Source organism: Panicum hallii, chromosome 9 (genome assembly GCF_002211085.1).
Source record: "Panicum hallii strain FIL2 chromosome 9, PHallii_v3.1, whole genome shotgun sequence".
Lineage (NCBI taxonomy): Eukaryota > Viridiplantae > Streptophyta > Magnoliopsida > Poales > Poaceae > Panicum > Panicum hallii.
In genome coordinates, this window is record NC_038050.1 from 19926485 (window position 1) to 19952387 (window position 25903).

Sequence of the window (25903 nt, forward strand, 5' to 3'; positions counted from 1 at the left end):
TGCAACTTAATTCTGGAGCCGACCCTCTGTGCTGTGTGCTTGAGTGGTTTGCGCGTCCTTAAAAATATGTTTTGTAGAAACATGGTTTAGGGGGGCAGCATGGTGCTTAGTGCTTGGTTGGCCACTCTCCATAAGGACCGGTGCATAGAGCGACAATCTGGGACAACCGCGCAACCACAAGACTGGAATGGGACGGTCTTGACTTACTAATTAGGTCGTGTTGGTTCGGGAGTAACTTACCTGCGTGGGCAAGAGGGGTGGTAAGCTTCAATGGTCCCTGCTCCTCCGGCTTGGTCTGTGCTGTGTGTCTTGTACCCCCAGAGGTGGGCCCCATCGTTGCTGATCCAGAATCCTTAGCGGTTACACCTTACCAACGTGATCCTTTGTAACGGTCTCGTAGTGTGCTTGCTAGCCATCCCACCTAAGGAAGTGTGATGAACAACTAGCGTAGCTCACGACTTGTGAGTAAAGTTGTGCAACCTCTCGAGAGTGTAAAACTGATATATCAGCTGTGCTCACAGTCATGAGCGGCCCAGATCCTCCGTCTGATTAGTGGGGTTATCAACCTTTGGTTAGGGAGATTCCCCGGGTGGTTTTGGTTTGGATGGTTCTCAGTAGTTCTTAATTAATATTGATTAATTTATTATGCAATTGGGTTTATGGTAATTCATCCACTTGTAGTAATTAGCTTTAATAAAATTTGCCAAGATTAAAAGCTAATGCAGTGAGTCAGCTAACCTTAGAGCCTCATACTCGTGTTATACTTGTTGAGTACTAGTTTGTACTCACACTTGCCTCTCTACTCTTCTGTTCTATTTCGGATATCTTCGACTGCTGCTCAGTGCCCAGCAACGTGGAGGACTACGTCAGCGGCTTCGACGACTTCTAGGCGTTTGTCTCCCAGTCGACGTCCCTGTGGCGCCCAGCTCTTTATGTATCTCTTTTACGCTTCCGCAACTCTTGAACCAATTCTTGATTCGGTTGTAATAAAATAATTCATTTATGATTCATTTGCGATTTATATTAATGTTATTCGTGATATGTGTTGTGATATCTTGATGATTCTGTTGTATATATGCGTGACTTGATCCTGGCGCATATATGATTGCTCGATTTATGTTCTTTATAAATCGGGTGTGACAGGGAGTCAGCTAGCTCTTTATGACTTCAATTTTTATCTCATCCACCTCAATTCCCTGTGGAGTAACAGAATATATCCATGGAAAGAGATTGAATCCATGCAAAAGATGCACTTCTCAAGGTTAACAAATAAATGTGCATCTCGTAAAGCATTAAAAACATCACGTAAGTGATCCATATGTTCATCCAAAGACTTTCTATAAATCAAGATATCATCAAAGTAAACCACCACAAATCAACCAATAAAAGCCCTCAAAACCTCATTCATTAATCTCATGAAAGTACTAGGTGCATTAGTTAAACTGAAAGGTATTACTAACCACTCATACAACCCGAATTGTGTTTTAAAAACTGTTTTCCATTCATCTATAAGTTTCATTCTAATTTGGTTGTAGCCACTACGCAAGTCAATTTTTGTGAAAATGATAGAGCCACACAACTCATCAAGCATGTTGTCTAGCCTAGGAATAAGATAACGATACCAAATAGTAATATTATTGATAGCTCTACAATCAACACATATACGCCAATTACCATCTTTCTTAGGAACCCAAAGAACAGGAACGGCACAAGGACTAAGGCTTTCACGTACATACCCGTGGTCCAAAAGGTCTTGGACTTGTCGCTGAATTTTCTTAGTCTCCTCGGGGTTGGTTCTATAAGCAGCACGGTTTGGCAAAGTTGCACCCAGAATCAAATCAATTTCATGCTCAATCCCTCTCATAGGTGGTAGTTCCGGTGGTATCTCAGATGGAAAAATATCCTCGTACTCCTGCAAAAGGTTAGTGGCAACAGGAGGTATCGACCTTGTAATATTATCAAGTCAAAACTAGGTCTGCGTGCACACCAAAGCATAGCAAACATCATCATCAGAAATTTTAGCAAGGTGACATTTTCTGGAAAGCATGACACCACCCTTCAACTTAATTTCTTTGTCCTTTTTAGGTGGGTAAAGAGACTTAGCAACTTGCTAATTTTCAGAATTAGTATCATTCAAACTAGCAGCTCGTTCTTTATCAGTTTGTACAATTTCAGCAGGGGTCAAAGGTAACAAAGTAATTTTCTTTCCTTTATGCATAAAAGTGTATGTATTACTTCGACCATGGTGTGTAGCATCATTATCAAATTCCCAAGGATGACCCAATAAAACTGAACAAGCTTCCATAGTTACCATATCACAATCAACAAAACTAGCATAGGAACCAATCGAAAATGAAACCCTGCAAGTATGTATTACCTTAGCTTTTCCAGCATCATTAAACCACATAAGATGGTATGGATGGTGGTGGGGCGTGTGGTCAAGCCTAGCTTCTTGACCAAATCTGAACTCACCAAATTATTGTAGCTACCTCCATCAATGATGACACGTGCTCATCGATTGTTGATGACGAAGAAAGTTAGGAATAAATTATGGTGTTGAAGCTTCTCTGGTTGTTGTAACTGCGTGCTGAGTACTCGATGCATGATGATGCTCCTAAAAGCTGCCGTGTCCTCGCTACCAAGGATATCGCCGTCCTCCGCAATAGCATCTTCTGCTGCGTCATCTTCCATGTCGGAGGTGCTGATGTACCCATCGTCTGTAGCCATGTATGCCCGCTGACTTGGGCAATCCTTACGCACATGTCCAAAACCAAGGCAACGGTGGCACTAAATTCCGATCGTGCGTCCTGTAGAAGCCACAGAGGATGCACCTGCTGGAACCTGGAAAGACTTTTTACCTGAATCCGAAGGTTTAGGCGGTGCAGCAACTCCGGCATCTGCTGGTTGCTTGCTTGTTGGAGGAGGTGCCCGAAAGAAGGAGGGTCTGGTCAGCCCGGACAATGGTGTCGAACGCGGAGCATATGTGGTGCCAACCTTGCTCGTGCCCTGCAAAGCACGTCCTTGCAACGCCTTTTATGCAAACATAGCCAACTGAAACAACTGGTTGATGGTGTTAAACTCCTTATAATCCACTATGTCCTGAATATTGCACCGCAAATCCAAGTAAAAATGATAAATAGAATCCTCAGTTCCCTCTACTATGCCGCAACGCATCAAACCCTATTGAAGCTCACCACAATAGTCCTGTACAGACTTATCTTCCTGTTCTAAGCGCATCAAGCTCTTACACAGATTTCTATGATAAGAATGGGGAATAAACCTATCGCGCATAGCAACCTTAAGTTCTACCCATGTAGTAGGTGCAAGCCCCACTGAAGTTAAACCAGTCCACAAAATTATAGCAAAATCCTTAAATTCACTAGGGGCTTGTCGAACTCTATGTTGTTCAGGTACAAGATGGGTACGAAATTTCTGCTCGACAGTCATCTCCCAATCAGGATATCCCTCAGCATCATAATGTCCAGAAAATGAAGGTATACTGAATTTAATCTTAGCATAAGGGTCATCGGGTGCACGGTTATGATTACCACCCATACCTATGGTGTTGGTGCGTAGACGATGTCAAAGTCGCGCGTCTATGGTGGCTGCTTCATCTGTGTTACCATGGACATCATAAACCATGTCCTCATCTTCATTGGGTGGGGAACAAGTGTCCAACGCAACCACCCTGTCAGTTAGAGTGGATATCCGTTTATCCAAGCGCTCAATGGATTCATGGAGCCTGAGGTCCTTGAGGGCGGCGGTGATTGCCTGGGTGATATTGTTTGTCATCACCTGCTGCCCCTGCTCGATGGCCTCATGTAGTTGATCTTGGCTCACACACTCGGGGAAGTCTCTGGGGGTGCCACTTCCATCGTCACCTACCATTGTAGACACAAGAACAGAACAAACAGTGAAGGTTATCCCTAATATTCTACTACGCGGGGATAGTGGTGCCTCTCAATCAACACCGCAATAGGAAAACACCTTACCAAGCTCTTACAAGGGTCTTACTAGCAAGGCAAAGGATACCTGGGAGGCGTGCTCTGTGATTGCAAATGTCAAAAACCTGCTATCCAAAAATTTTATGTGGAGCTATAGGAAGGCCAAATATGTGAGTGGAACACAATTCAATAACAGATAGTAATGCTGAATAAATGTCCAAAGCAACTAGTCCTTAATTGCTGGTCTACTCATATCCTTAGAATAGTTGTGTCAACAAGAAAGGCACAAGGATGAATATGATGAACAACAATGACAAGATAAACAAGTATCCAGCAGCAATATGAGAAACAACAGGTGAAAGCCTCCTGTTTTGTCGTGTAGCACTAGTAGGAATCAAATTTTTGTTTTTTCTTTTGTTTTTTGATATTTTTTCTCAACCAGGGGCACAAGAATAGGAACAACACCAAGGATCAGCTCAAACCGATGAAAGATGTGATCAGTAGAAATTCACGAGCGTTTGGAAAAACTGGTGTTGGAACTTCGGAGCTCGAATCAAGTGCCTTCCTTATTTTTTTAATTTCTTTGAGATTGCTGCACCCCCACATAGCTGGGGAATCATATGTGAAATTTTCCGAGAGCTTTCTGGAAAAAAATTCACCTCAATCGGAGTTTCGAGCGAAAAGTTATGCCCATTTTAAGAGGACCCTCTGAATTAGGTTTTGCTGGTGCTTGAATCGGAACCGGATGCGAATCGGGTGGGGGAAACAAATGTGGAAACGATGGCAGCAGAAAAGGGAAACACAACTGAACTAAAACACGAACTAATCCAGCAATAAAGACACGAGCTAGGACACAAACTCAACACTATGGACTCTGAAACACGGTTTAGGAAGGAGATAAAATTTTTTAGCTTTTCTGTGGACTCTAGGATGAAGGAAAAATAAATCTAACAAGGGTAAGATGAACATGATGGTAAACCTATCTCTAGATACCACTTGATGTAGACTAGGGTTCCTAATCTTCCGAAAGGTTCTGATAGCTCTCGATTTGGTGGAGTCGCTACACAATTCGATCCGGCTTCCGAACAACACGTTCCGAATCCTGCAATCGCAGCACAACGTCTCTTCTGGTTATCAACCGGTGGTGCTCAGTTGACCTCACCAAGAAGGCTAATCCTTGCATGCAAATCGAAGAACACAAGCAAGAATAAGGAAGAATGCAACCAATTTGCAGATGAATGATTAAACTCATAAGTTGGGGTCTCACAAACCGATGAATGGCGATACAATTTAAGGACAGATTGAATCTAAGCAAAACCCAAACCCTAAAGTGGTGACGGCTACTGAATAAAAAGGAGTTAGGGGCATGCAAGTCCCCTGGACGCAACTCTAACGGGCACCAACACGATACACGGGCCAGCGGCCCAAAAGATGGTGACGCTGCAGCCTGACAGATTCTGGACGTCCACTTATTTCGACGATTTCCGTCGACTCAGAAGGAATTTTGAGATGGGTCCAATGCCATTGGAAGCCTTATGAAATTCTAGTTCCAACCATATATAGAACGTCCATATCCAACTCCGTATGTGGCCTGGACGTCCAATTTAAGGCAGACTGCTCTTGGACTCCGAGGTAGACTCGAAGTCGACTTGGATTAGGTCTCCAACTTGGCTTGCATTCCGTTGCTGTACCTCCACGCTTCCAATCCCTTCTACATGCATCTCCTGGTCCTTTCCTTGGTTCCTAATCACAATATAATCATTAGGTAGCAATCTATTATGAAAATCATAAGTTGAAGTGCTTAGGAACGAGCTCACCTCTAAATTCAATTGTCGTGCACGAGCTCTAGTGATTGCACCTTGAATGTCCAGCGGAGGAGTGTTGTGTGCATCCAAATTAGTGATGTCCTCATCATATTCTTGGATAGGCAGGCAAATTCAACCACCGCAACAGCGCTCTCACTTTGGCTTCAAGTACATGGGCGTCAAAGATCCGTCTCGGTTCTCTGTAGAGCAGAGTCATCAAGCTGAAGCCTTGAGGCGGGTGAGCTGAGTACTTCTTGATGCTGGGATGGTGCCCTATATGCCATCCAAGTTGTTTACCATAAAAAAAAATCCTCCCAATCAGGTAAGGGTAAGTAGTTGTGTCTTTCTATCGAGTACTTCTCAGTCCTTGATGTTGACATGTACTGACAATATCTTGAACTTGTTATAGGACTATATAAATGTGTATAGGAGCATGCCACCGATGCCAGACATGGGTCGCCCAAGCCACTTGATGCCTTCCACCCATCCTCTTGCCATCGCAGCAACAAGCGAGGAAGGCGCAAATCCATGAAACTGATGATGTCTGCCCCCTGTCTGAGGTGATCAAGGGCAAATCCATGAAGACCTTTTAGGAAGGCACAAGCTCTCCTGGTGGTGCTTTCTTGCCGAATCACCCTAAGGGACCAAGGGCCGCCACCCAGAAGCCAGGGCTAGTGCTTCTCTAGGTAGCACTGAAGATGAGATACCCAGGTGAGCATTCTTTCCTTGACCATGGCGAGTACTTTTGCTCGATGTGTAGTTGTTGAGTTGTGTTGAATTTTTTCCCATCTTCTTGATTCTGCTCTGGTAGCTCCTCAAACCCTAAGCACACAAAGCGAAGGGTCGAGGATGCAGTCGGGGATGATACTGTGAGGAAGCAAAGCATGCCCTCCACCACAGTAGACCCATTGTCAGATTCCACTGGGGCCGCGCCGGGGCAATAACTGCCTGCGGCTGGCCTAAATTCAATGGTGACCATCGTGGTTGCCCTATCAAAGCAGACTCTACCCTTAGCATGTGAAGCCACGCTGGCGAGTGCTTTAGGTGCTATCCCAATACCTAGACCACTCAAAAGGAATAAGTTAGAAATAAAGAAGTCTGCATTTTAAGTATCCGAGTGCCTTCACTTGTAAAATGTAGATTTGTTGTCGTAAAACATGATGCTGTTTGTATGTAGCCCTTCCTCTGCTTTAGGCTTGGAGCAGCCTGGCAATGCCACGGATGCCCTAGCCCCCAAGCCAGAGAAAGTAGTTGATGTGACACCAAGAACCCTGAAGGTTGTTGAGCCATTAGTAAAACATGAGATTCATGTCCCCTCACCCATTGGAGCCGAAGATGCCGATGTGAGGGATGTGTTGGTCGCTAAAGCAGAGCTAGAAAATGCAGAATAGGTCCTAGAAAACCCCGTGGGTAAGTTAAGGTTATCACCCTTTCACACGAGTTCTTCTTGGGTTGCATGCATGCTTATGAAGTAACGACGTGGGCGGGAGCCCGCAACAGCAGCATGCTTCTGACGAGCACGGCGCTACAGGTGGTTCAACAGTTGGAGCCTTGATGCAGCCACTGAGTTGGGAAAGCGACATCCCACAGGAGCTAATTGATGACCTGATGCTGATATCGGAGCGCATGCAAGAGTTCCAAGATTCTTTCAAGGACTTGTATCGATTCTACACGATTAGTACCTTGAACTTTCCACATTTTCTTTTGTTGAGTAGTCTTCTTTCTCAAACTTTTTCCCAATGTCAAACAGACCATGGCCAATCGGTCACGCATCAAGTCGGACAAATTGCGGGTCGTGGAGAATAAGCTCCAGCAGTTGCAGTCCACATAGCAATAGGTTGAAGGACAAGCAGTAGAAAATGCTAAGGTAAGGTATGAACTGGATACCTTGAAGCTAGAGGACACCCAAGAGGTTTGGATGCTGGGGAAGGAGATTGAAAATCTCAAAGACAAGAATAGACTGCAAGCTAAGTCTCACCGAGGTGAATCTCGGCCGACTACTTTATCTTGGTTTGCTATTCGTGAAAAGTAGTATTTGAACTAGTACGAGTACTTCTTCATCTCCTTTGCTTGCAGAAATTAACAATATCATAAGAAATAAGGATGACGAGATCACTGACTTGAAGAATCTTGTGTACCATCGTTCGGATGGTGCAGAGAAGTTGATTAAGGCACTCCAAGATGCAGATTTATAACTCGTAGACTGCATGACACAAATTAGGGATATGGCCACTGAGAAGGAGCTGAAAAAGAAAGAACTTGAAGAGCTCAAGAATGCTGCCCAAGTAGTGGTCGACATGGTGGATCCGCCGGAAGAAGGGTAGTAAGAAACAAGACGCTGTTGGAGCGATTTCGTGAAACCCCTCTAAAGATTACCAGCTACATCTCGGAAACCACCAAGACCTACATGGAGCACATCCTTAGACTTGTAAAGTCCTACTAGCCCAAAGCCAACCTGGAGCCACTGGTGAGTGGAATGTCTGCGGACTGCACAGAAGACAAATTCAGAGAACTTGTTGAAGTGAAACTGGTGGCCCAGAAGCTAGTCGATAGCTTAGATCAGGAGTAGATCCGGATGTAGAAACAATGGAAACACTCTATCTTTACTATGCATATCTTGTAAGTATGCTTTTACTTGTTTGCTTATTGATGTGTTCGTGGTGCTGACTCGTAGAGTAGGAACGAAAATCGTAGGACTTGGAACAAAGTATTGGAAACGCCCATGTTGAGCTACCCAGAGGGAACGCCTCTGGAGGTAGTCGATGGTTGTGCACTCAATAATTAGATCCAATCGTGGATGTTGACGCACTAGGGTGAAATCGCCTCGTGCGATATCCTAGATTTTATAGGCGTAGAAGCCTCTTCGACAGTATCGTAGTGACTTGGGCCATTAGTTCTAGCAAACTGTGTAGGCTAGTACATGAGGTAGTCGGTGTGTTCGCAAATACTCATTATGGTGTGACCCGTGGGGCCATTGTGGAGTAGTCGTGCCAAAACGTACTCATGGCGTAGCCTGTTAGACCCGGTACATGGGACTGTCCACATGGCACACTTCTCCTAGGATACAGGATGGGATATGGCCCATGCCCTACATTTGTTGTAACTACTCATAATGCACTAGGATTACTCGTACAATAGTTAGACTAGTCGGACTCTGTAGGAAACTACTCGAGAAGTACTCGGGTAGGACTCCTGAGCTTGTACCCGACTAGGACTTTCATGTAAATCTGTCCCCCCAGACTATATAAGGATGGACAGGGACCCCCTCAGGGACAATCATCATCAAAAGCAATACAAACCACATAGGACGTAGGGTATTACGCTCCCAGCGGCTCGAACTTGTCTAAAACCATGTGTTCCTTTGCACCTTCGCGTTCCTGATCTTGGCGACACCCTACCTACAAACTCACCACCTCGGGGGTATCCCTCGGTGAGCGTGACGGTAAAACACCGACAGCTGGCGCGCCAGGTTGGGGGGCTCATCGAAGATCCACCAGAGAACTCGATGGCACCGTTCAACTTCACCAACACTATGCTCGACAGGGGGGCACGACTTTGATCTTTGGCTCCTGGATTTGTGTCGCTATAACACCCTGATTTTCAAATTAGGAACCTAAATAAATTTTGCTAGATTCTTTTCAGGACCCATAAGGTTTTTATTCAAATTCTTTTGATTTTAGAGCATTTATCATGAATTAACAATAATTTACTTAAACATAAAAAGATATATAAGGAAATATAGGTCTTGTGCATATCATGCCGCATTGTATTATTTTATGTCTCATCTTCCATTTGTATACTTAAATTTCAAATTCAAATTCAAATGCATTTCTTTTTCTCCCTCTCTTTCTCTCTTGGCCCGGCCCAATTCCTTCTCTTCCTCCCCTTTCTTTTTCTTCTCCCCACGGCCCAGCCGGCCCACTCTCTCTTTTCCCCTCTCCTTCCCTTCCTCCCGCAAGGCCCAACCTAGCCTGCCTTTTTCTTTTCTCCCCCCGCGCGGCCAAGCCAGCCCAGCCGCGTCGCCCCCCCCCCCTTCCTTCTCGGCCCAACGACCCAACCGGCGCCCCCTCTCTCCTCCCCTTCCTCTCTCTCACCGTTAGTTGGGCCCCGCCCGTCAGGGTCATCCCCGACCTCGAGCTAGACTCGAGCTTGCCCCCGAGTCCGGTCGTGGCACAATGCCGCCTCTTTCTGCGCGGGGCCCCGGGCCTGCACGTCGAGGCTCCCCCTGGGCCCCTATTTAAAGCGCTGCCCCGCACCCCTAGGGCTACCTCAACCCGCAGCCGGCCCTTGCCCTCACAACCCTAGCCGGGCCGCCGCCTTCGCCACAAAGCTTGGGGATGCCGCCATCTCACTGCTCTGCCGCCGCTCCATTGCCCCCGCCAGCTATCGAAGTTCCGCATGGTGGGCATCCTCGCCGGCCTGCTTCCCCTTTCCTTCCCCGGTCCCCGGCGCCCCGTCCCAAGCCCCTAAACGCATACCCCTCCTTGTTCTCTTTCTCCCTGGCCAAACCCGAGCTGAAATCAAGGCCGGAATCGCGTTTACTTGATTCCCCGACGAGCCCCCCCCCCACCCCCCCCCCCCCCGCCGCCGCCGTCGCACGGCTCGTCGCCAGCCGCTCCCGGCCGTCCCATCCAGATCCCACAGTCTAGATTAGATCTAGACCGGGTTCAAATAACCCCGTACCGGTCAACCATAGGATCTTTTGCACTTTAGTCCCTGAGTTATATCGAAGTCAACCAGCAGTCCACGGCAGTTCAAGAGTATTCACGAGTAGATCCTTCTTCTTCTATTTAAGCCCCTATCCTTTTCTAAAATAGAACCTGCCATCCGTAGCCCCTCTATTTTTCAATCTAAATCATAGATTTAAGGTTTAATTATGTTTTAGCCCTCGGTTTCTTTGTTCAGAGCCCTTCTAGTTTCAAATCTTTTACAAATAAGCCCTTGGAATCATGGTTTAGGCATAACTTCTCCGTTTTAACACCATTTTCATCGATTCTCACACTCACGCCACCGTTGCTACGTATACAGTAGCTTTATAATATTGTTTTGCTCTGTTTATATTGTTTGGTGTATTGTTTATTATTTATTGTACTTGTTTGTTTGTATATCCAGACGGCACGCAGTTTAAGGGTCCGCAAGCGCAAGACTTTAAAGATGTCCCTGAGCAGCAGCAGTACTTTGATGAAGGCAAGTGGTCCTTGATCATATTTCGATCCTAATAACTTTCTAAATACACACATTTACTTTATATGCATGCATGTGTCTATAATATGAAGGATCCCAAACTAAGGATGTGCCTAGATTCTTTTGAACTTCCTTGACTAATCCTGGGTTGTTATATTTATGTTGTAGCTACGCTTGTTGCTTTTACTTAGACTTTGGTTGGATAACCTAAAAATCACGCTACACTGGTTTTACTCATGTTCTGGAATACCTTTATGGTGATAATTAAGATCATTGCATTAATTGGAACATGGAGAACCACCTAGAAAAATAGTGCAACCATAATACTACATGGCTCTGGTCTTGGCTAATTAATTAGAAACTTTAGCTTGTAATGGTCTTACCGAAAGGGCAAGAGGGGAGTGTGTTGATGGGGTATAGCTTGGTCCTCTTGAGGCGTAGATATGATCCTAGTTAAGGCGTCTTCCTCATTAGGGAGGGTTATGACCACTGCAGCCTGAAACCTTAGCGGACCGTTGCAAGTTAGGGAATCTTTGTAAACGCCTCGTAGTGTATCCCTGCCACTCACCTCGGAAGTGTTTAAGGGTTTTGCAAACCCGGGCATTAAGGGAAACACAAGTTGTGGGTAAAGTGTACAATCTCTGTAGAGTGAAAACTGATATATCAGCCGTGCTCACAGTTAAAAGCGGCTTGGACCCTTACATGATAATTAAACTTAAAGATGATCTAAATTTATATTCTTTATTTATGTTGTTGTTACTTATCTCTTTCATTTATTCAAGGGTTGGTATATACTTACATTTAGTTAATGCTTACTAAATAAAACTTGATCAACTAAAAATGCTTATCATAGTCAAACCATGTCAGCTTTTCCCTGATTTTGACCTTGCATGTCATATTAATTTACTCCACCTGCTAAGTACCAATCATAAGTGTACTCACGCTTGCTTTATTAAAACCAATGTTGCTCAGAACAAGATAATTGTCCGGAGTTCCCTGAAGATTTTGAGGAGTTCTAGGCGTATATCTCCCAGTCATCTGCCTGTGAAGTTGAAGTTCGCTGCCAGTTATGAATGTTTATTTATTCGCTTAAGATTAAGACTTTTGATCATATAATAAAGTACTATAATACTCTCTTTCATTATGATATTGGTTCCGGTATACGCTTGTAACGTCTATCATATGTGTGGAAATTGATCCTGACGCACATATGAGATGCATTTGGTTTCCTTTCCAAAATCGGGTGTGATAAAAGTGGTATCAGAGCAGTGTTGACTGTAGGATGTTAGCCTAGTTATTAATGGTCGAATTTTAAGTCTTATGTTGCTTAGTAATCTAGCTTCTGCTTGCTTGCTTTTGAAAATTGCTTATTTCTTGATTATATCACTATTATCTCATCCTTGACTTCATGCTTGCCTCTCAAGTGTGTTGATATTTTCCAAACTCCTTCTTGCTTTAAGGTCACCCATAGTATTTTTCTAAATATCCTCTATCTTGCACTGTCCTCGTTTTGCTACAGATAGCCAGAACCAGAGAGATCGCCTGCAAGAGCACCCACGGACAGCCTCATCCGATCCAGCATCCTCAGGAGGCGCCCGAGCAGGAGGAACCCGTGTAGCCAGAGGATGCCCCCACATTGTGGAGATTGAAGATGATGACAACGACTACTACGGATACTATGGAGGAGGTTGGGTGGACACCAATACTAAGGAGGAGCCCATGGAGCTACCTGAGGACCAGCTAGACGCTGCAGGTGACAGCGATGAGGACGCTGCAGGAGAAGACGATGCAGAAGATGGTGATGATGATCTAGCTGCACCCGACGGTGGTGATGAGGACCCAGATGATGATTCAGAGCCAGCTGACGTAGCAGATGAACCGCCACCAGAGCCCCATTACGAGAAACAAATATGTCACTTGAACTTTGCTGAAGGTCCATTCCTAGCACTTTTCTGGAGGGCCATGCAGAGAATCGGCTTCCCACTAATGCCATGTTATGAAGCCTCCTTGTTCAAGAATGCTCAACAGGAGGAGAAGTGGTTAGTGGCAGTGGTGATCACTATTTCGGATGAGAGGTATGGCAGCTGGATGGAGTACTATAAGCACTTTGATGACGTGCCCAGGAAGACTTTGGACGCAGGGACCAGTGAAGCTGCCAGAAGAGCTCTCTACTATCTCTGCCATGCTTATCGGGATGAGCTCCAGGGCACCGAGTTTCAGCAGTTCCCACACCGTAGGAAGGGTGCCACTAGTGCGCAGATTCTCATCCCGTGGGGAAGGAAGTTTGCTCATGGACACCATGCAGGAGTTGGTCGCTGCTCTCAGCACTGACTTCGATGCTACCGGAGTAGAGATCCAGGAGGTCAAAAGGAAGCTGAGGAAGACACTTAGGGAGAAGGCAATTCTGGAAGCTCAGCTGAGGGGAGATCAGGAGTTACCCCTGGAGCACGACAGTGATGAGTCCATTGACTACCTGCCAGAGTCACCTCCCCGCAAGCGCGTTCACTACCGAGAGCCCGGCTACCGCACCCGCTACCGTTAGAGATGCTAGATCTAGGAGTGTAAGTTAGGAGTGTCTTTAAGAGTCTTTTTCTAATCGCTAGTTTGAACGGTCTTTATAGTTTGTCTAGTATTAGTTAATGTGCTTGTGTTCTTGATTTTGTGAGAATAGTTTGAGTTGGATCTTTGTAATGATTGCGATGAGTTGTGGAGGGATGACCACAATTACATCAACTTTTTAACAAAGATAGATAGTTTAGTAAAGCTTGGGGTTATCTATTTTATTTACTATCTTTATCTTGTCGTTGCTCCTATCCTTTTTCCATGATTGATTTTATGAGTCTCACTTTTCTAACCAATCAGATGGTGAACACCAGGTCCAAATCAGGGGTTGATCAGCCTGCAGTACCACATCAGGAAACGAGCAACAATACCAACCCCAATCCTCAGAAGAGCCAACAGCCCCAGGCGCCACCAGCAGGGATGGAGCAATTCCTCGTAGCCCAGACTCAGCTACTAACCAACACGGCGAACACTATCGCCAACATGCAGGCCTAGATGAACCAAGCTCCACCACCACCAGCTAGAGACAGTCACAGGAAATTCATGAGCCACAAGCCTCCTTCATTTTCTCACTCACCTGATCCTCCGCAAGCTGATGACTGGATCAAGACGGTGGAGAAGATGCTAAACATCATCCAGTGTACTAACAGAGAGAAGGTCCTTTATGCTTTAGGCATACTAGAAGGAACCGCCACAGATTGTTGGGATGCTTACACCGCAGCTCATGACACCCCCAACACCATCACCTGGCAGAAGTTCAGGAGCAAGTTCAGGGAGCAACACATACCCAAAGGTCTGATGAAGCTCAAGAAGCAAGAGTTCCTTGCAATAAAACAGGGAGCAATGTCTTTGAGTGAGTACGGGGATAAGTTCATCCAGCTGTCTTGCTATGCTCTCCTAGAGGTAGCAGATGATGAAGAGAAGCAGGATCACTTCAGGGATGGTCTGCTTGGTCCTATCAAGTATTAGTTGATGGTGCACACTTTTGAAAACTTTTAGAAGATGGTGGACAATGCCATCATGGTGGAGCATGCTCGCAAGGAGATGGGTGAGCAGAAGAGGAAGTTTAAGTTGCCAGGGCAGTTCAGCAATAACTCACGCCCTCGCTTCGCGCCCCCGCAAGGAATACCTTTTCGCACTGGAGGACAGAGTGTCAACTACGGGCAGAATCAATACCAGCGCCCCAACCAACAGAACCAGCAGCAGCAAGCTCAGCGTGCTGGTCAGTCAGCGCAGTGTCCCAGCTTCTCGCAGAATCGCCAGAACACCCCTACTAGAACACCTGTGAGGAACAATAGCCCTGTTCCCACTGGTGGTAACACGTTCTTCAGATGTGGCGAGACTAGTCACTACGTCAATCGTTGCCCCAAGGGAAATGCCCAGAACATTGTAGGCCAGTTCAACAACAGTGGACAGAGGTAGACTCCACAGTAGCAACAGCCCAGAAACAACAACCAGACGCCACAGAAGAACAAGTGTCAGCAGAACTACGTCCGTGGGTGTGTGAATCATGTGGCCGCCGAGACCACTCAGGAGGCTCTAGATGTTGTGTTCGGTATGTTCCTAGTCAACTCAACCCTGCATCAGTTTTATTTGATTCCAGAGCATCGCATTCTTTTATTTCTGCCGAGTACGTTGCTAAGTACTCCATTCCCCTATGCACCATTCCTAGTTCCATGCTAGTGAATTCACCTAGGGGGAATACGAGGGTTGTGTATCAGTGTCTTGGGGTGAAAATACATATTATAGGAAGGGAATTCTGTGCAAATCCAATAGTCTTGCAGTCCAGTGGTATTGACATTATTCTCGGAATGGGATGGTTGACAAAGTACGATGCAGTTATTCACTGTTCCAAGTGGTCAGTGATTCTCACTAGTTCAGAAGGTGAACAGTTTGAGTTTGTTGCAACACTTCCGTCAGCGGCAGACTGTGCAGTGAATCAGCTGAAGGCAGATTTGATTGAGGACATCAGAGTGGTGTGTGAGTACCAGAACGTGACATTGAATTTCTCATAGATCTTTTACCTGGTACTACACCTATTGCTAAGAGACCATAGAGAATGTCAGTTGGTGAATTAGAGGAACTTAAGAAACAACTAAAAGAATTGCTAGATAAGCGGTTCATTCGTCCTAGTTCATCACCTTGGGGAGCACCCATGATATTTGTTGAAAAGAAAGATGGTATACAGAGGATGTGTGTTGATTATAAGGCGTTGAATGAGGTTACCATAAAAAATAAGTATCTGTTGCCTCATATAGAAGACCTGTTTGATCAGTTAAAGGGAGCCAGAGTATTCTCCAAGATTGACTTGAGGTTAGAATATCATCAGCTGAGGATACGACCCTCGGATATTGCCAAGACAGCTTTCACTTCTAGATACGGACTTTATGAATACACCGTAATGTCATTCGGGTTGACCAATGCTCCAGCTTATTTCATGTACTTGATGAATAAGGTGTTCATGGAGTATCTTGACAAGTTCATGGTGGTGTTCATTGATGATATTCTGGTGTACTCCAGGAATGAGGAGGAACACGAGGAACATTTAAGGCTTGTTCTGTAGAAACTTAGAGAAAATTAGTTGTATGCCAAGCTCAGCAAGTGTGAATTCTTGCTGAGTGAGGTCTCATTCCTTGTTCATGTTATCACAGACGGAGGTATTGTAGTGGATCCAGAGAAGGTCAGAGATGTGTTGAAGTGGGAACCGCCAATAATAGTGTCAGAGATCCAGAATTTCTTAGGAGTCGCAGGATACTACAGGAGGTTTATAGAAGGCTTCTCTATAGGAGGTTTATAGAAGGCTTCTCTAAGATAGTGAAACCCCTTACATCACTGCTAGAGAAAGAAAAGAAGTTTATATGGTTAGAGGCATGTCAGAACAGCTTTGATGAGTTGAGAAAAAGGTTGACTACCACACTAGTATTGGTTATGCCTGATATTCACAAGAGTTTCGACATCTACTGTGATGCTTCTAAACAAGGTCTTGGTTGTGTATTGATGCAAGAGAGACACGTGATTGCATATGCGTCTCGTCAATTGAGGAAACATGAGCAAAACTATCCCACACACGATCTAGAATTAGCAGTAGTGGCACATGCTCTAAAGATATGGAGGCACTATTTATTGGGTCACAGATGTCAGATATACATTGATCACAAGAGTCTGAAGTACATTTTCACTCAGAATGACCTCAACCTAAGACAACGATGGTGGTTAGAGCTCATAAAGGACTATGACATGGAGATACACTATCATCCAGGAAAGGCAAATGTAGTTGCTGATGCCTTGAGTTGCAAGAGCTATGTGAGTGCGACAATGGTTAGCCGGATGTCTCGGGAATTGTATAAAGAGTTTGAACAACTCAACCTTGGGTTCATTGCCCATGCGGAAGGGATCACTATAGAAGTGGAGCCGACTCTCGAATAGGAGATACGGAAGGGTCAGCTTGAGGATACTAAGATTCAGGAGATAAAGGAGATGATAGAAGTAGGCACGGCACCTAACTTCACTGAAGATGAACATGAAACTGTGTGGTTCTGAAAGAGAATGTGTGCCCAATGTGGATCACCTTCGTGAGAAAATTTTACAGGAAGCTCATGACTCGGCTTATTCTATCCATCCTAGCGGTACCAAGATGTATCAGGATTTGAAGGAGAGATATTGGTGGTATGGCATGAAGCGTGATGTTGCAGCTCATATGGCACTGTGTGATGTGTGTCAGAGAGTCAAGGCAGAACATAAGAGACTAGCCAGTTTGTTACAGCCATTGAAGGTGCTAGAATGGAAATGAAAATAAATTGGTATGGATTTCATCATGGGGTTGCCATGCACACGAGATGGTTATGATTCTAAATGGGTCATAGTGGATCATTTGACCAAAGTAGCTCACTTCATTCCGGTGAAGACTACATACACAGGGGCATGATTAGCAGAGTTATATATCTCCCGAATTGTGTGTTTGCATGGGGTACCAAAGAAGATAGTGTCAGATAGAGGTAATCAGTTCACGTCTCGATTTTGGCAGAAGTTGCATGAGTCAATGGACACAAAGTTGAATTTCAGCTCCACTTATCATCTGTAGACTAATGGGCAGACAGAAAGGACAAACTAGGTGTTCGAGGATATGCTTAGGGCTTGGGCCCTAAAAGACGGAGGCAGCTAGGATAAGAGTTTGCCATTTGCAGAGTTCTCTTACAACAACAGTTATCAGGCTAGTTTGAAGATGACACCGTTTGAGGCATTGTATGGCAGGAAGTGCAGAACACCTTTTGTATTGGAGTGAGACAAGTGAAAGCTAGTTGTTCGGGTCTGAGATCATTAGAGAGGCCGAACGATACGTACAGGTTGTCTGCGAGAATCTGAAAGTGACTCAGTCGAGGCAGAAAAGTTACGCAGATACTCGACGACGGGAGTTGACTTTTTGAAGAAGAAGAATTTGTGTATCTGAAAGTGTCACCTATCAGAGGTTTGCGCAGATTCAAGGTCAAAGGGAAGTTGTCACCTAGTTACATTGGCCCGTTCAGGATCCTGGAGCAAAAAGGCGAGGTAGCTTACCAGCTAGAGCTACTTGCCCTACTGTCAGATGTCCAGAACATGTTCCACATCACAGTTGAAAAAGTGCTTGAGGGTACCAGAGGAACAGTTGCCATTGGAGGAGTTGAATGTACAGGATGATTTGACTTACATAGAGTACCTGGTCAAAATCCTGGACACATCGGAGAGAATCACCCAAAATAAGAGGATTTGGATTTTTAAGGTTCAATGGAGTGACCATGCAGAGGATGAGGCTACTTGGGAAACGAGAGGACTTCAATGGAGTCACCATGCACAGGATGAGGCTACTTGGGAAACGAGAGGACGAGTTACAGGCAAAATTTTCCCAGCCCTTTGCTAGCCCAGCCGAATCTCGAGGATGAGATTCCTTTTAAAGGGGGTATGTTTGTAACATCCTGATTTTAAAATTAAAAATCTAAATAAATTTTGCTAGATTCTTTTCAGGACCCATAAGATTTTTATTCAAATTCTTTTGATTTTAGAGCATTTACCGTGAATTAACAATAATTTACTTAACCATAAAAAGATATATAAGGAAATATAGATCTTGTGCATATCATGCCGCATTGCATTATTTTATGGCTTATCTTCCATTTGTATTTAAATTTTAAATTCAAATTCAAATGCATTTCTTTTCTCCCTCTCTTTCTTTTTTGAACCGGCCCATTTCCTTCTCTTCCTCCCCTTTCTTTTTCTTCTCCCCGCGGCCCAGCCGGCCCACTCTCTCTTTTTTTTTCCCTCCTTCCCTTCCTCCCACAAGGCCCGGCCCAGCTAGCCTTTTTCTTTTCTCCCCCCATGCGGCCAAGCCGGCCCAGCCGCGTCGCCCCCTCCTTCGTGGCACAACGGCCCAACCGGCGCCCCCTCTCTCCTCCCCTTTTTCTTTCTCATCGCCAGGTGGGCCCCACCCATCGGGGTCATCCCCGACCTCAAGCCAGACTCGGGCTCGACCCCGAGTCCGGCCGCAGCACGACGCCGCCTCCGCCCATGCGGCGCCCCGGGCCCGCACGTCGAGGCTCCCCCTCGGCCCCTATTTAAAGCGCCGCCCTGCACCCCTAGGGCTACCTCAACCCGCAGCCAGCCCTCGCCCTCGCAACCCTAGCCGCGCCGCCACCTTCGCTGCCAAGCTCGGGGACGCCGCCGTCTCGCCGCTCCGCCGCCGCTCCGTCGCCCCTGCCCGCTGCCGAAACTCCACGTGGAGATAGGCATCCTCGCTGGCTTGCTTTCCCTTTTTCTCTCCCCTTCCCATCGCCACCATGCCGCGCCTCACCGCCATCCGCCTTCCCCGGTCCCCGGCGCCCCGACCCAAGCCCCTAAACGCGTTCCCCTCCTTGCTCTCTTTCTCCCAGGCTAAACCTGAGCCGAAATTGTGGCCGGTTTCGTAGAGCTGTGCCATTTTCATGAGAGGGTTTACAAAATAAAGATTTTGTATAGAATACTATTTTTTAGAATACTTTTTATAGATATAAAAAAATTGAATGGAATAGATAATAAGAAAATTGCAAAAAAGGGGAACTAATTAAAAATATTTGATTTTTCTTTTCCCATTCTCATCGCCTTTCTATCCTTCTAATCGAACTTGAAATTGGATTCAAAAGAAAACTATGGTGAAAATAAAAGAAATACCTCTTTCAGAATACCCTTTAATTTTACTTTAATTTAAAAAGTAGAAGTGGAATATTAACTCTCTCATGAAATAGTAGCTTTGCACGTCGTGGCTTTTATTTTTTTTTATGTTTCTCGCACCTTCCACCCTACAACTCTCCCAATCCTTATCTCCCTTGGAATGTTGTTCATGTAAAAATTTAATTACAACTTTTATGCAGTAATATAACTTTTGAGAACTTAAATGTATTTCACCTCTTTATTGGAAATTACTTCATGTTTGAACTAAATGTATCATAAAGATGATGTTTAAATTTCAAACAAACATATGTACAAGTGCATTATTACATTTCAATAACACATGCAAATTTAGAAGTACAAATTGTAAGGTTTGTGTACTTTGCACTTAAGTTTTCTAAGTTACTTTATAGTTTTTAAAATTTAATAATATCTAAACTTCCTTGAAAAATTTTGAATTTTGGCTGGCGACCGAAATACATACTTATAGCATCCCCAAAAAAGTTTCATCAAGAAATTCAAATTAAGGTAACAATTTTCTTCATTGGTGCTCAAATCAAATGACATGTTTATAGTCAACTCTGTTTGCTTTGCTTGATAGATAGCCCCTCGATGGAGCTGGCGCGCTTGCTTTGGCTTGAGCGCCGCTCGGTCGAGTAGCATACGACGGTGCCCTTCGCGAGCCGGCAGGCTGAGCCCACCGGGAGCGACTGAGCGAGGTCGCCGCGGCAAACGGTGTCAGAGCATGACGCAGCATGCGGGTCGGCAACGACAGGATCTGTCACCCCAATTCGCGCAGCCGCGGATCCAGCTCCAGCCCTTCCCCTACGGCCGCATTGAGTTGCTCGCCATCCAAGGTAAATTGATTTCGTTTTTCCCTTTGCTGTAACAGGAGGGCATCTTCCGCCGGGACGCTACTGCTGGGGAGGCAGTCGGAACTCAGCTTCGGATGCTGCTGGCCTGCTGCCGTCTGCACATCCGCTGCTGCTGTGAGGAAGAGGAAGCTAGAAACACGTGAAGGCAAGTGGATTCTGAATTGGTTAGATTTATCATTCGTTCAGTCTATAAGAAATTTTCTGACTTGTGATATGGAAAGAACGAGAATGATTTATCAAAAGTATGGAACCTAAGTGAAAAGGTTAACTTCAATCTTAGCTTCTGCAATGCCTCTATTTACGAATTGGGATCAGATGTCTACTTAACCACTTGCTTATATGATTCACAGATTACAAAACTGTTGCTGATACTTTGATTCAGTTAAGCTGGCAGTGTTTCAACTTTCAAGTTCAAAATAATATCTTAGAACCGTTTTCTGGAATGATAAAAATGGTGTAGCAGTTCACATGGCAGGTTACTTTAATTAGCAGTTCACAGTAGCAGTTCAACCCTCAATTTTTTCTTGCATTATCTGTACTCATCTGTGAAAATTGCATTATCTGTACTCATCTAAGAACTTGAAGAATGCGAATTGAAAGAATGCAGAAACGAGAGAAGCTTTTAAGTCCTATTCACGTTAAATCAGATTAGTCCTATCCTATAAAATCAGAGAAAAGCTCCAAGGCCTATTCATGTATGTCTCTTCTTTTTGCAGGTAACTGAGTCATCACATTTCGGCTTTTACCAAGATGACATTTACGGCAACCGCAATGACATTGACACTGGCATGAGTCGAAGCAGCATGATGACCATACTTTTGAGATCCTTTGGTTCAAAGTGAACTGATGCAACACTACTTTTGGTTGTAACATCATCGATGCTAACCTTTTGGGTACATTATTGTTGGACAATTTGTACGATCAATGCTGCAGATTCTGTTTAGCATCTATATATGTGCTTACTACATGCAAGGATGTTTGCTGCAATGTTATTTGGATAATATATGTGTGGGGATGTGTGATGGAGTGATACACCATATTTATGTATGGATGTGTGCTGGATTAAGATCTAATATTTTGTGTGCTTTCTTGGTGGCATGAACTCTCATGAATTTTTTTCATGGTGGCACCAACTCTCATGGAAATGATGGTACTGTTTTCGTGATGGTATAAATGCTCATGAAAATGAAATCTAGCCACTTGGCTAGCCTGTTTTTCGTGGCGGGTTGCATGTATTTCGTGATGGGTTTTACATGATCATGAAAATGAATTTTCATGAGAGTTATAGGCCTACATGGAATACATTCATGGTGGTTCTTTCGTGACATTTGGCTCTCATGGAAACAGACTTCAAGACCTGGCGGTAAAATATATTTCGTGAAGGTTGCTGATAGGAAATACCGCCACAAAAAAGGATCATGATGGTCCACTGACGAAAGTTTACTGTCATGGATCATTTTCGTGACGGTTTTGGCTATTTTCGTGACTGCTTTTGGCTGGATTCAGGTAGTGTAATCTCCTCAGGATCGGAAGTGTTAAGTTGTCCACAGCGAGCTAGTTTGGAGCCATTCTAGAACCCTTCCTACTTCCCTATTTCCAAGATGATGAAGAAACCAGAGAATCGGTGCTATGAGCTAAACCATGCAAACATTATCCTTCACTATTGGCTCGTGATTCGCTACCGCCTGCCGATCGACTAGTGGCCCGTAGACATTATCCTCCACTGGGCTCGTTGCATGATTTGCTACCGCTGCCTACTGCTAGGTACTAGTAGGTCCTAACAACAGCTCGTGAAGGCAAAAAACGCCGAGAAACCATGCATGACGCCAAGCCCAAGAAACGATACACGCCGCATAAGACCCGTATACATTCCGCCCCACGATAACGACGATGTCGCGAAACCTTCCAAAACATCTCCATCCCTTCCGACTAGACATCCATTCACGTATGTCGTACTTATTAGCTTGCAATTTAGAAAACGTTTTATTGCAGCTAGCGTTTCTATTGTAGCGCGAGGAACTAGAAATTTCCTAGCTCCGATCCATTCCATTGAAAAATAAGAGCTAGCGTCCTAAGGCTAATCATAGTGGGGTTTCATGGCGAGTTTCATAGCATTAATTACCGTGACACATCAGCATTTTTGATAATGTGGCACTGATTTAATGAGGGAAGAGAATAAACCAGTTTCATCCCCACGACACTCTGCTAACTCATTTCTAAGATGTTGGAAATGGTGTGAAATGACCACTGTGACCGCCGTTGTTTCACGGGAGATCCTGTGCCACACTAGATCAACTAGCATTTAATTATACTGGTTAGCTTTGGAAACAGTAAAATGAAATTCTCCATTGAGTCATAGTATTTCATTCATCCTCAAACTGATGTGGCATTTTTGAAAATAGGATACGAAACCCCGTTGTGATAGCTAAAGGTCTGTTTATGTCGGTCGCCCGAGTGAAACGGAGGTGAGAGCGAGAGTAAAAAAAAGATAAACATGTGATTAGCTTTCCATCACGGCGGAGCGCGTATATAGACTATAGAGAGAGCCGGTTCCAAGGGATTGTATCAAAAAGCGTGTGAGACCAATTTATTACATTTTTTGAGCTTCTCGCCTCTACATTGGATGCTATCCATCGACATCGACGATCGTTGGGACGCTCAGAGGTGGAACAACATAACTCGGCGGTTCATATTCAAAATCTCTTGACCCTGGTACCTTGTTAGCAAGCCACGCCAGTATACCACCATTTCACGCATCACGAGTTCACTGACTCTTCTCGATCCTCCGATAAGCATCTATAAACACCATCCCAGACGAAGACAAAGCAGGCGTCTCCCCCATTCCACGAGAAGATGGGTACTACGGCGAACTCTTCTTGCTTGCTCCTTGCTTTGGTGCTGCTCTCTTCCTTCTTCCACTGCTACCACGCCGCCCACCATGGCCGGAAGCACGCACGGCCACCACCGACGACCGCTGCCGTCGTCGTCGGCTCTGTCGTGCACTCCGGCTCAGAGGCCACAAACGCCATCCCTGCAGGTGGGCAAACTTGCCTTCATATATCGTGCTCCGAATGTTATGTTTCAAAGAACTTAGCATGACCGGCCGGCCGGTTTCTAACACTGCGCGCTGTTCTCTCTTCTCATTTCCCAGGCACCCTGGTCGCAGTCCGCTGCCACGACGGGAACGGCCGCACGGTCTTCCGGAAGGAAGCCGTCACCGACCGCCTCGGCAGGTTCCACGTCCGCCTAGCTCACGAGGCCAGCGGCCGGCTCCGGTCCGTCACGTCCTGCTCGGTGCACCTCCAGCACCAGTCGAACAACGCGCCGCCGTGCCCCGCCACAGCGACCTCCAGCGGGCTCCGTCCCGTCGCCCCCAAGCGCAGCGGCGGCGCTCGCGTTTTCTCCGCCGGCGTGTTCCCCTTCCGCGCACCCGACCTCTGCGGCCGAAAGGGCATCTTCTTCCCGCCGGTCCCCTTGGTGCCGGAGCCGCCGAACATCGGCGGCGTGCCGATCCCGCCGAACCCAATCACGCCAGCTCCGCCGTCTCTAGTGCCACCGGTCCTCCCCACGCCGTCTCCGCCGTCCATCCTGCCACCGCTTGTCCCACAGCCACCGCCGTCCTCGATAATACCACCGCTGTTGCCGCCGTTAGTTACCGCGCCGCCGCCGCCACCCCCGCCCCAGCTTCTTCCTCCCCTGTTTCCTGGCGTACCGCCGTCCTCCGCTTCCAAGAATCGACGGCCAGGGACTCCCTGAGAAAAACCTCGAGTCCCGAAGGTGTTGTCCTGCACGTATAATAATCCTGGTTTGGTGTCATGTTCAGAGGATCTACTGTGCGTTACATTGAAATAGGATGTAACAATACGTGCATTTAAGTTTCCTGCTCCGCATACGTCACTACTAAAAAATAGTTCTTATGGATGTCTAAAAACCTATCCGTAGCGTGTGTACTGCACCCGCCGCTACTTCTCGCAGCTACAAATGCTATTTGCAGGACGGGTAACGGATCCGCTATGTGGAAATTGGTTTTCAAACCCGCCTCTAGAGGTCAAATAAAAAACAAAAAAAATCGCCGGTAGCTGGCAGCCGCCACTCCCCCGCGCTGGGAGCCGCCGCCGCTCCCCATGCCGGCAGCAGCTGCAACCCCGCGCCAACTCGAGGCGTGCCGCCGGGGACGGAGAGCATCGCCGCCGCCGCCGCTTGTGCGCTTGCTGCCGGAATCCGCCCATGCGCTCGCTCAATGACGAATCCACCGTGCGCTCGCCGCCTGATCTACCCGCCCGCGCGCTCGCCGCCGTCTCCCGCCGCTGGATTGGGCCGCTGCTGCCACATCCGCCTCCCTCTCCCGCGCCGCGCCGCCACAGCTTCCCTGTGCCGCGCCGAGCCGCTACTCCTCCCCTGCGCCGACAACTCCCTCACACCGGCAGCTCCGCGCGCCACGGAGGCCCCGCGTCGGTCGTCCCACGCGCTGCTGTCACCCTCGGGCCGCGCGACCCTCCTAGCACCGCCGCGGGCCCCCTCGCGCCCCCTGGCTTCGGGTGGCGGGAGAGAGAAGGGGAGGTGGCAGCGAGGGAAGAGCGGCTCGATCCGCGCCGTTGCAGCCCCTCTCGAGTTGCCGTGACTCCGCCAGGCGGGAGAGGGAAGGCCGGCGGGGGAGGGAGAGGAGGAAGAGAAGGGAGGGCGGCGGGGGAGAGAAGGGAGGGGCGACGCGGCAAGAGAGGAAGGGAGGGGATCGGAGGGAGAGAGAAGGAAGCAGGCGGGTTGTGTAGAGGCCGTGGCAGCGTGCGATTGGTGGAGGGTGAGGGGGCGCGGATCGATGACGTGGGATCAGGGATGGCTCAATTTTTAGGGGCATATTAGGTGCCCTCAAGTATTGATCTCTAAATATCAGCCTTCCTTAAAAGGAGTCTTATTTTTCGTTGCCTAAGAGGGGAAGGGGGGAATTATGCAAACTTAAAACATTAACTTATATCTCAAACTAAATTGCACAAAATATAACCTAGAACATGCTATATAGATGTGCAACTATGGTTCATCTAATGTGAAGCCCTCATCTCAAGATAAGTTTTGCAACCTATAGTCAATACTAGCTTGATGCTACTCTAAGAAAGTAGAGGCACACAAGTTGCAAGTAAGAAATGCAGAAATGTAAAGGAGGGGAAGAGAGGAAGCAAACTTTTGACGTGAGGATTTATCCCATGGTATCGATAGGCACTTATCCATCCCTAGTTAAAGATGGCAACGGGTAGGAAATATCCGCGTACCCACGGATAGCAAACCTGACGGGCGCACATACGGGTCTAAATCTGTAACCGTGGGTATGGGTGCGTGTAAAATATCAAACCCAACGGATATCTGC

The 25903-nt window shown here is 46.4% G+C and overlaps 2 protein-coding genes across 2 annotated transcripts; both read left to right on the forward strand.

Moving 5' to 3' along the window:
- The first annotated feature begins 14539 nt into the window (after positions 1 to 14539).
- On the forward strand, positions 14540 to 14917 carry LOC112872928 (cleavage and polyadenylation specificity factor subunit 4-like). The gene has a single exon (XM_025935962.1). The coding sequence runs from the start codon at positions 14540 to 14542 to the stop codon at positions 14915 to 14917; it is 378 nt and encodes a 125-aa protein (XP_025791747.1).
- An 8222-nt stretch (positions 14918 to 23139) lies between these two features.
- Positions 23140 to 24578, forward strand: LOC112875801 (vegetative cell wall protein gp1-like). The gene is made up of 2 exons (XM_025939776.1): positions 23140 to 23581; positions 23696 to 24578. Exons 1-2 carry the CDS (start codon positions 23398 to 23400, stop codon positions 24298 to 24300), a joined length of 789 nt encoding a protein of 262 aa, XP_025795561.1. The 5' UTR covers positions 23140 to 23397; the 3' UTR covers positions 24301 to 24578.
- Positions 24579 to 25903: the final 1325 nt, after the last annotated feature.

Excerpts from the sequence above, each read along its gene's own strand:
- LOC112872928 (XM_025935962.1), top strand. The coding sequence starts at position 14,540 with ATGGGTGAGCAGAAGAGGAAGTTTAAGTTGCCAGGGCAGTTCAGCAAT.
- LOC112875801 (XM_025939776.1), top strand. The coding sequence starts at position 23,398 with ATGGGTACTACGGCGAACTCTTCTTGCTTGCTCCTTGCTTTGGTGCTG. Across the intron at positions 23,582-23,695 it reads CACAAACGCCATCCCTGCAG|GCACCCTGGTCGCAGTCCGC; the intron begins GTGGGCAAACTT and ends CTCATTTCCCAG.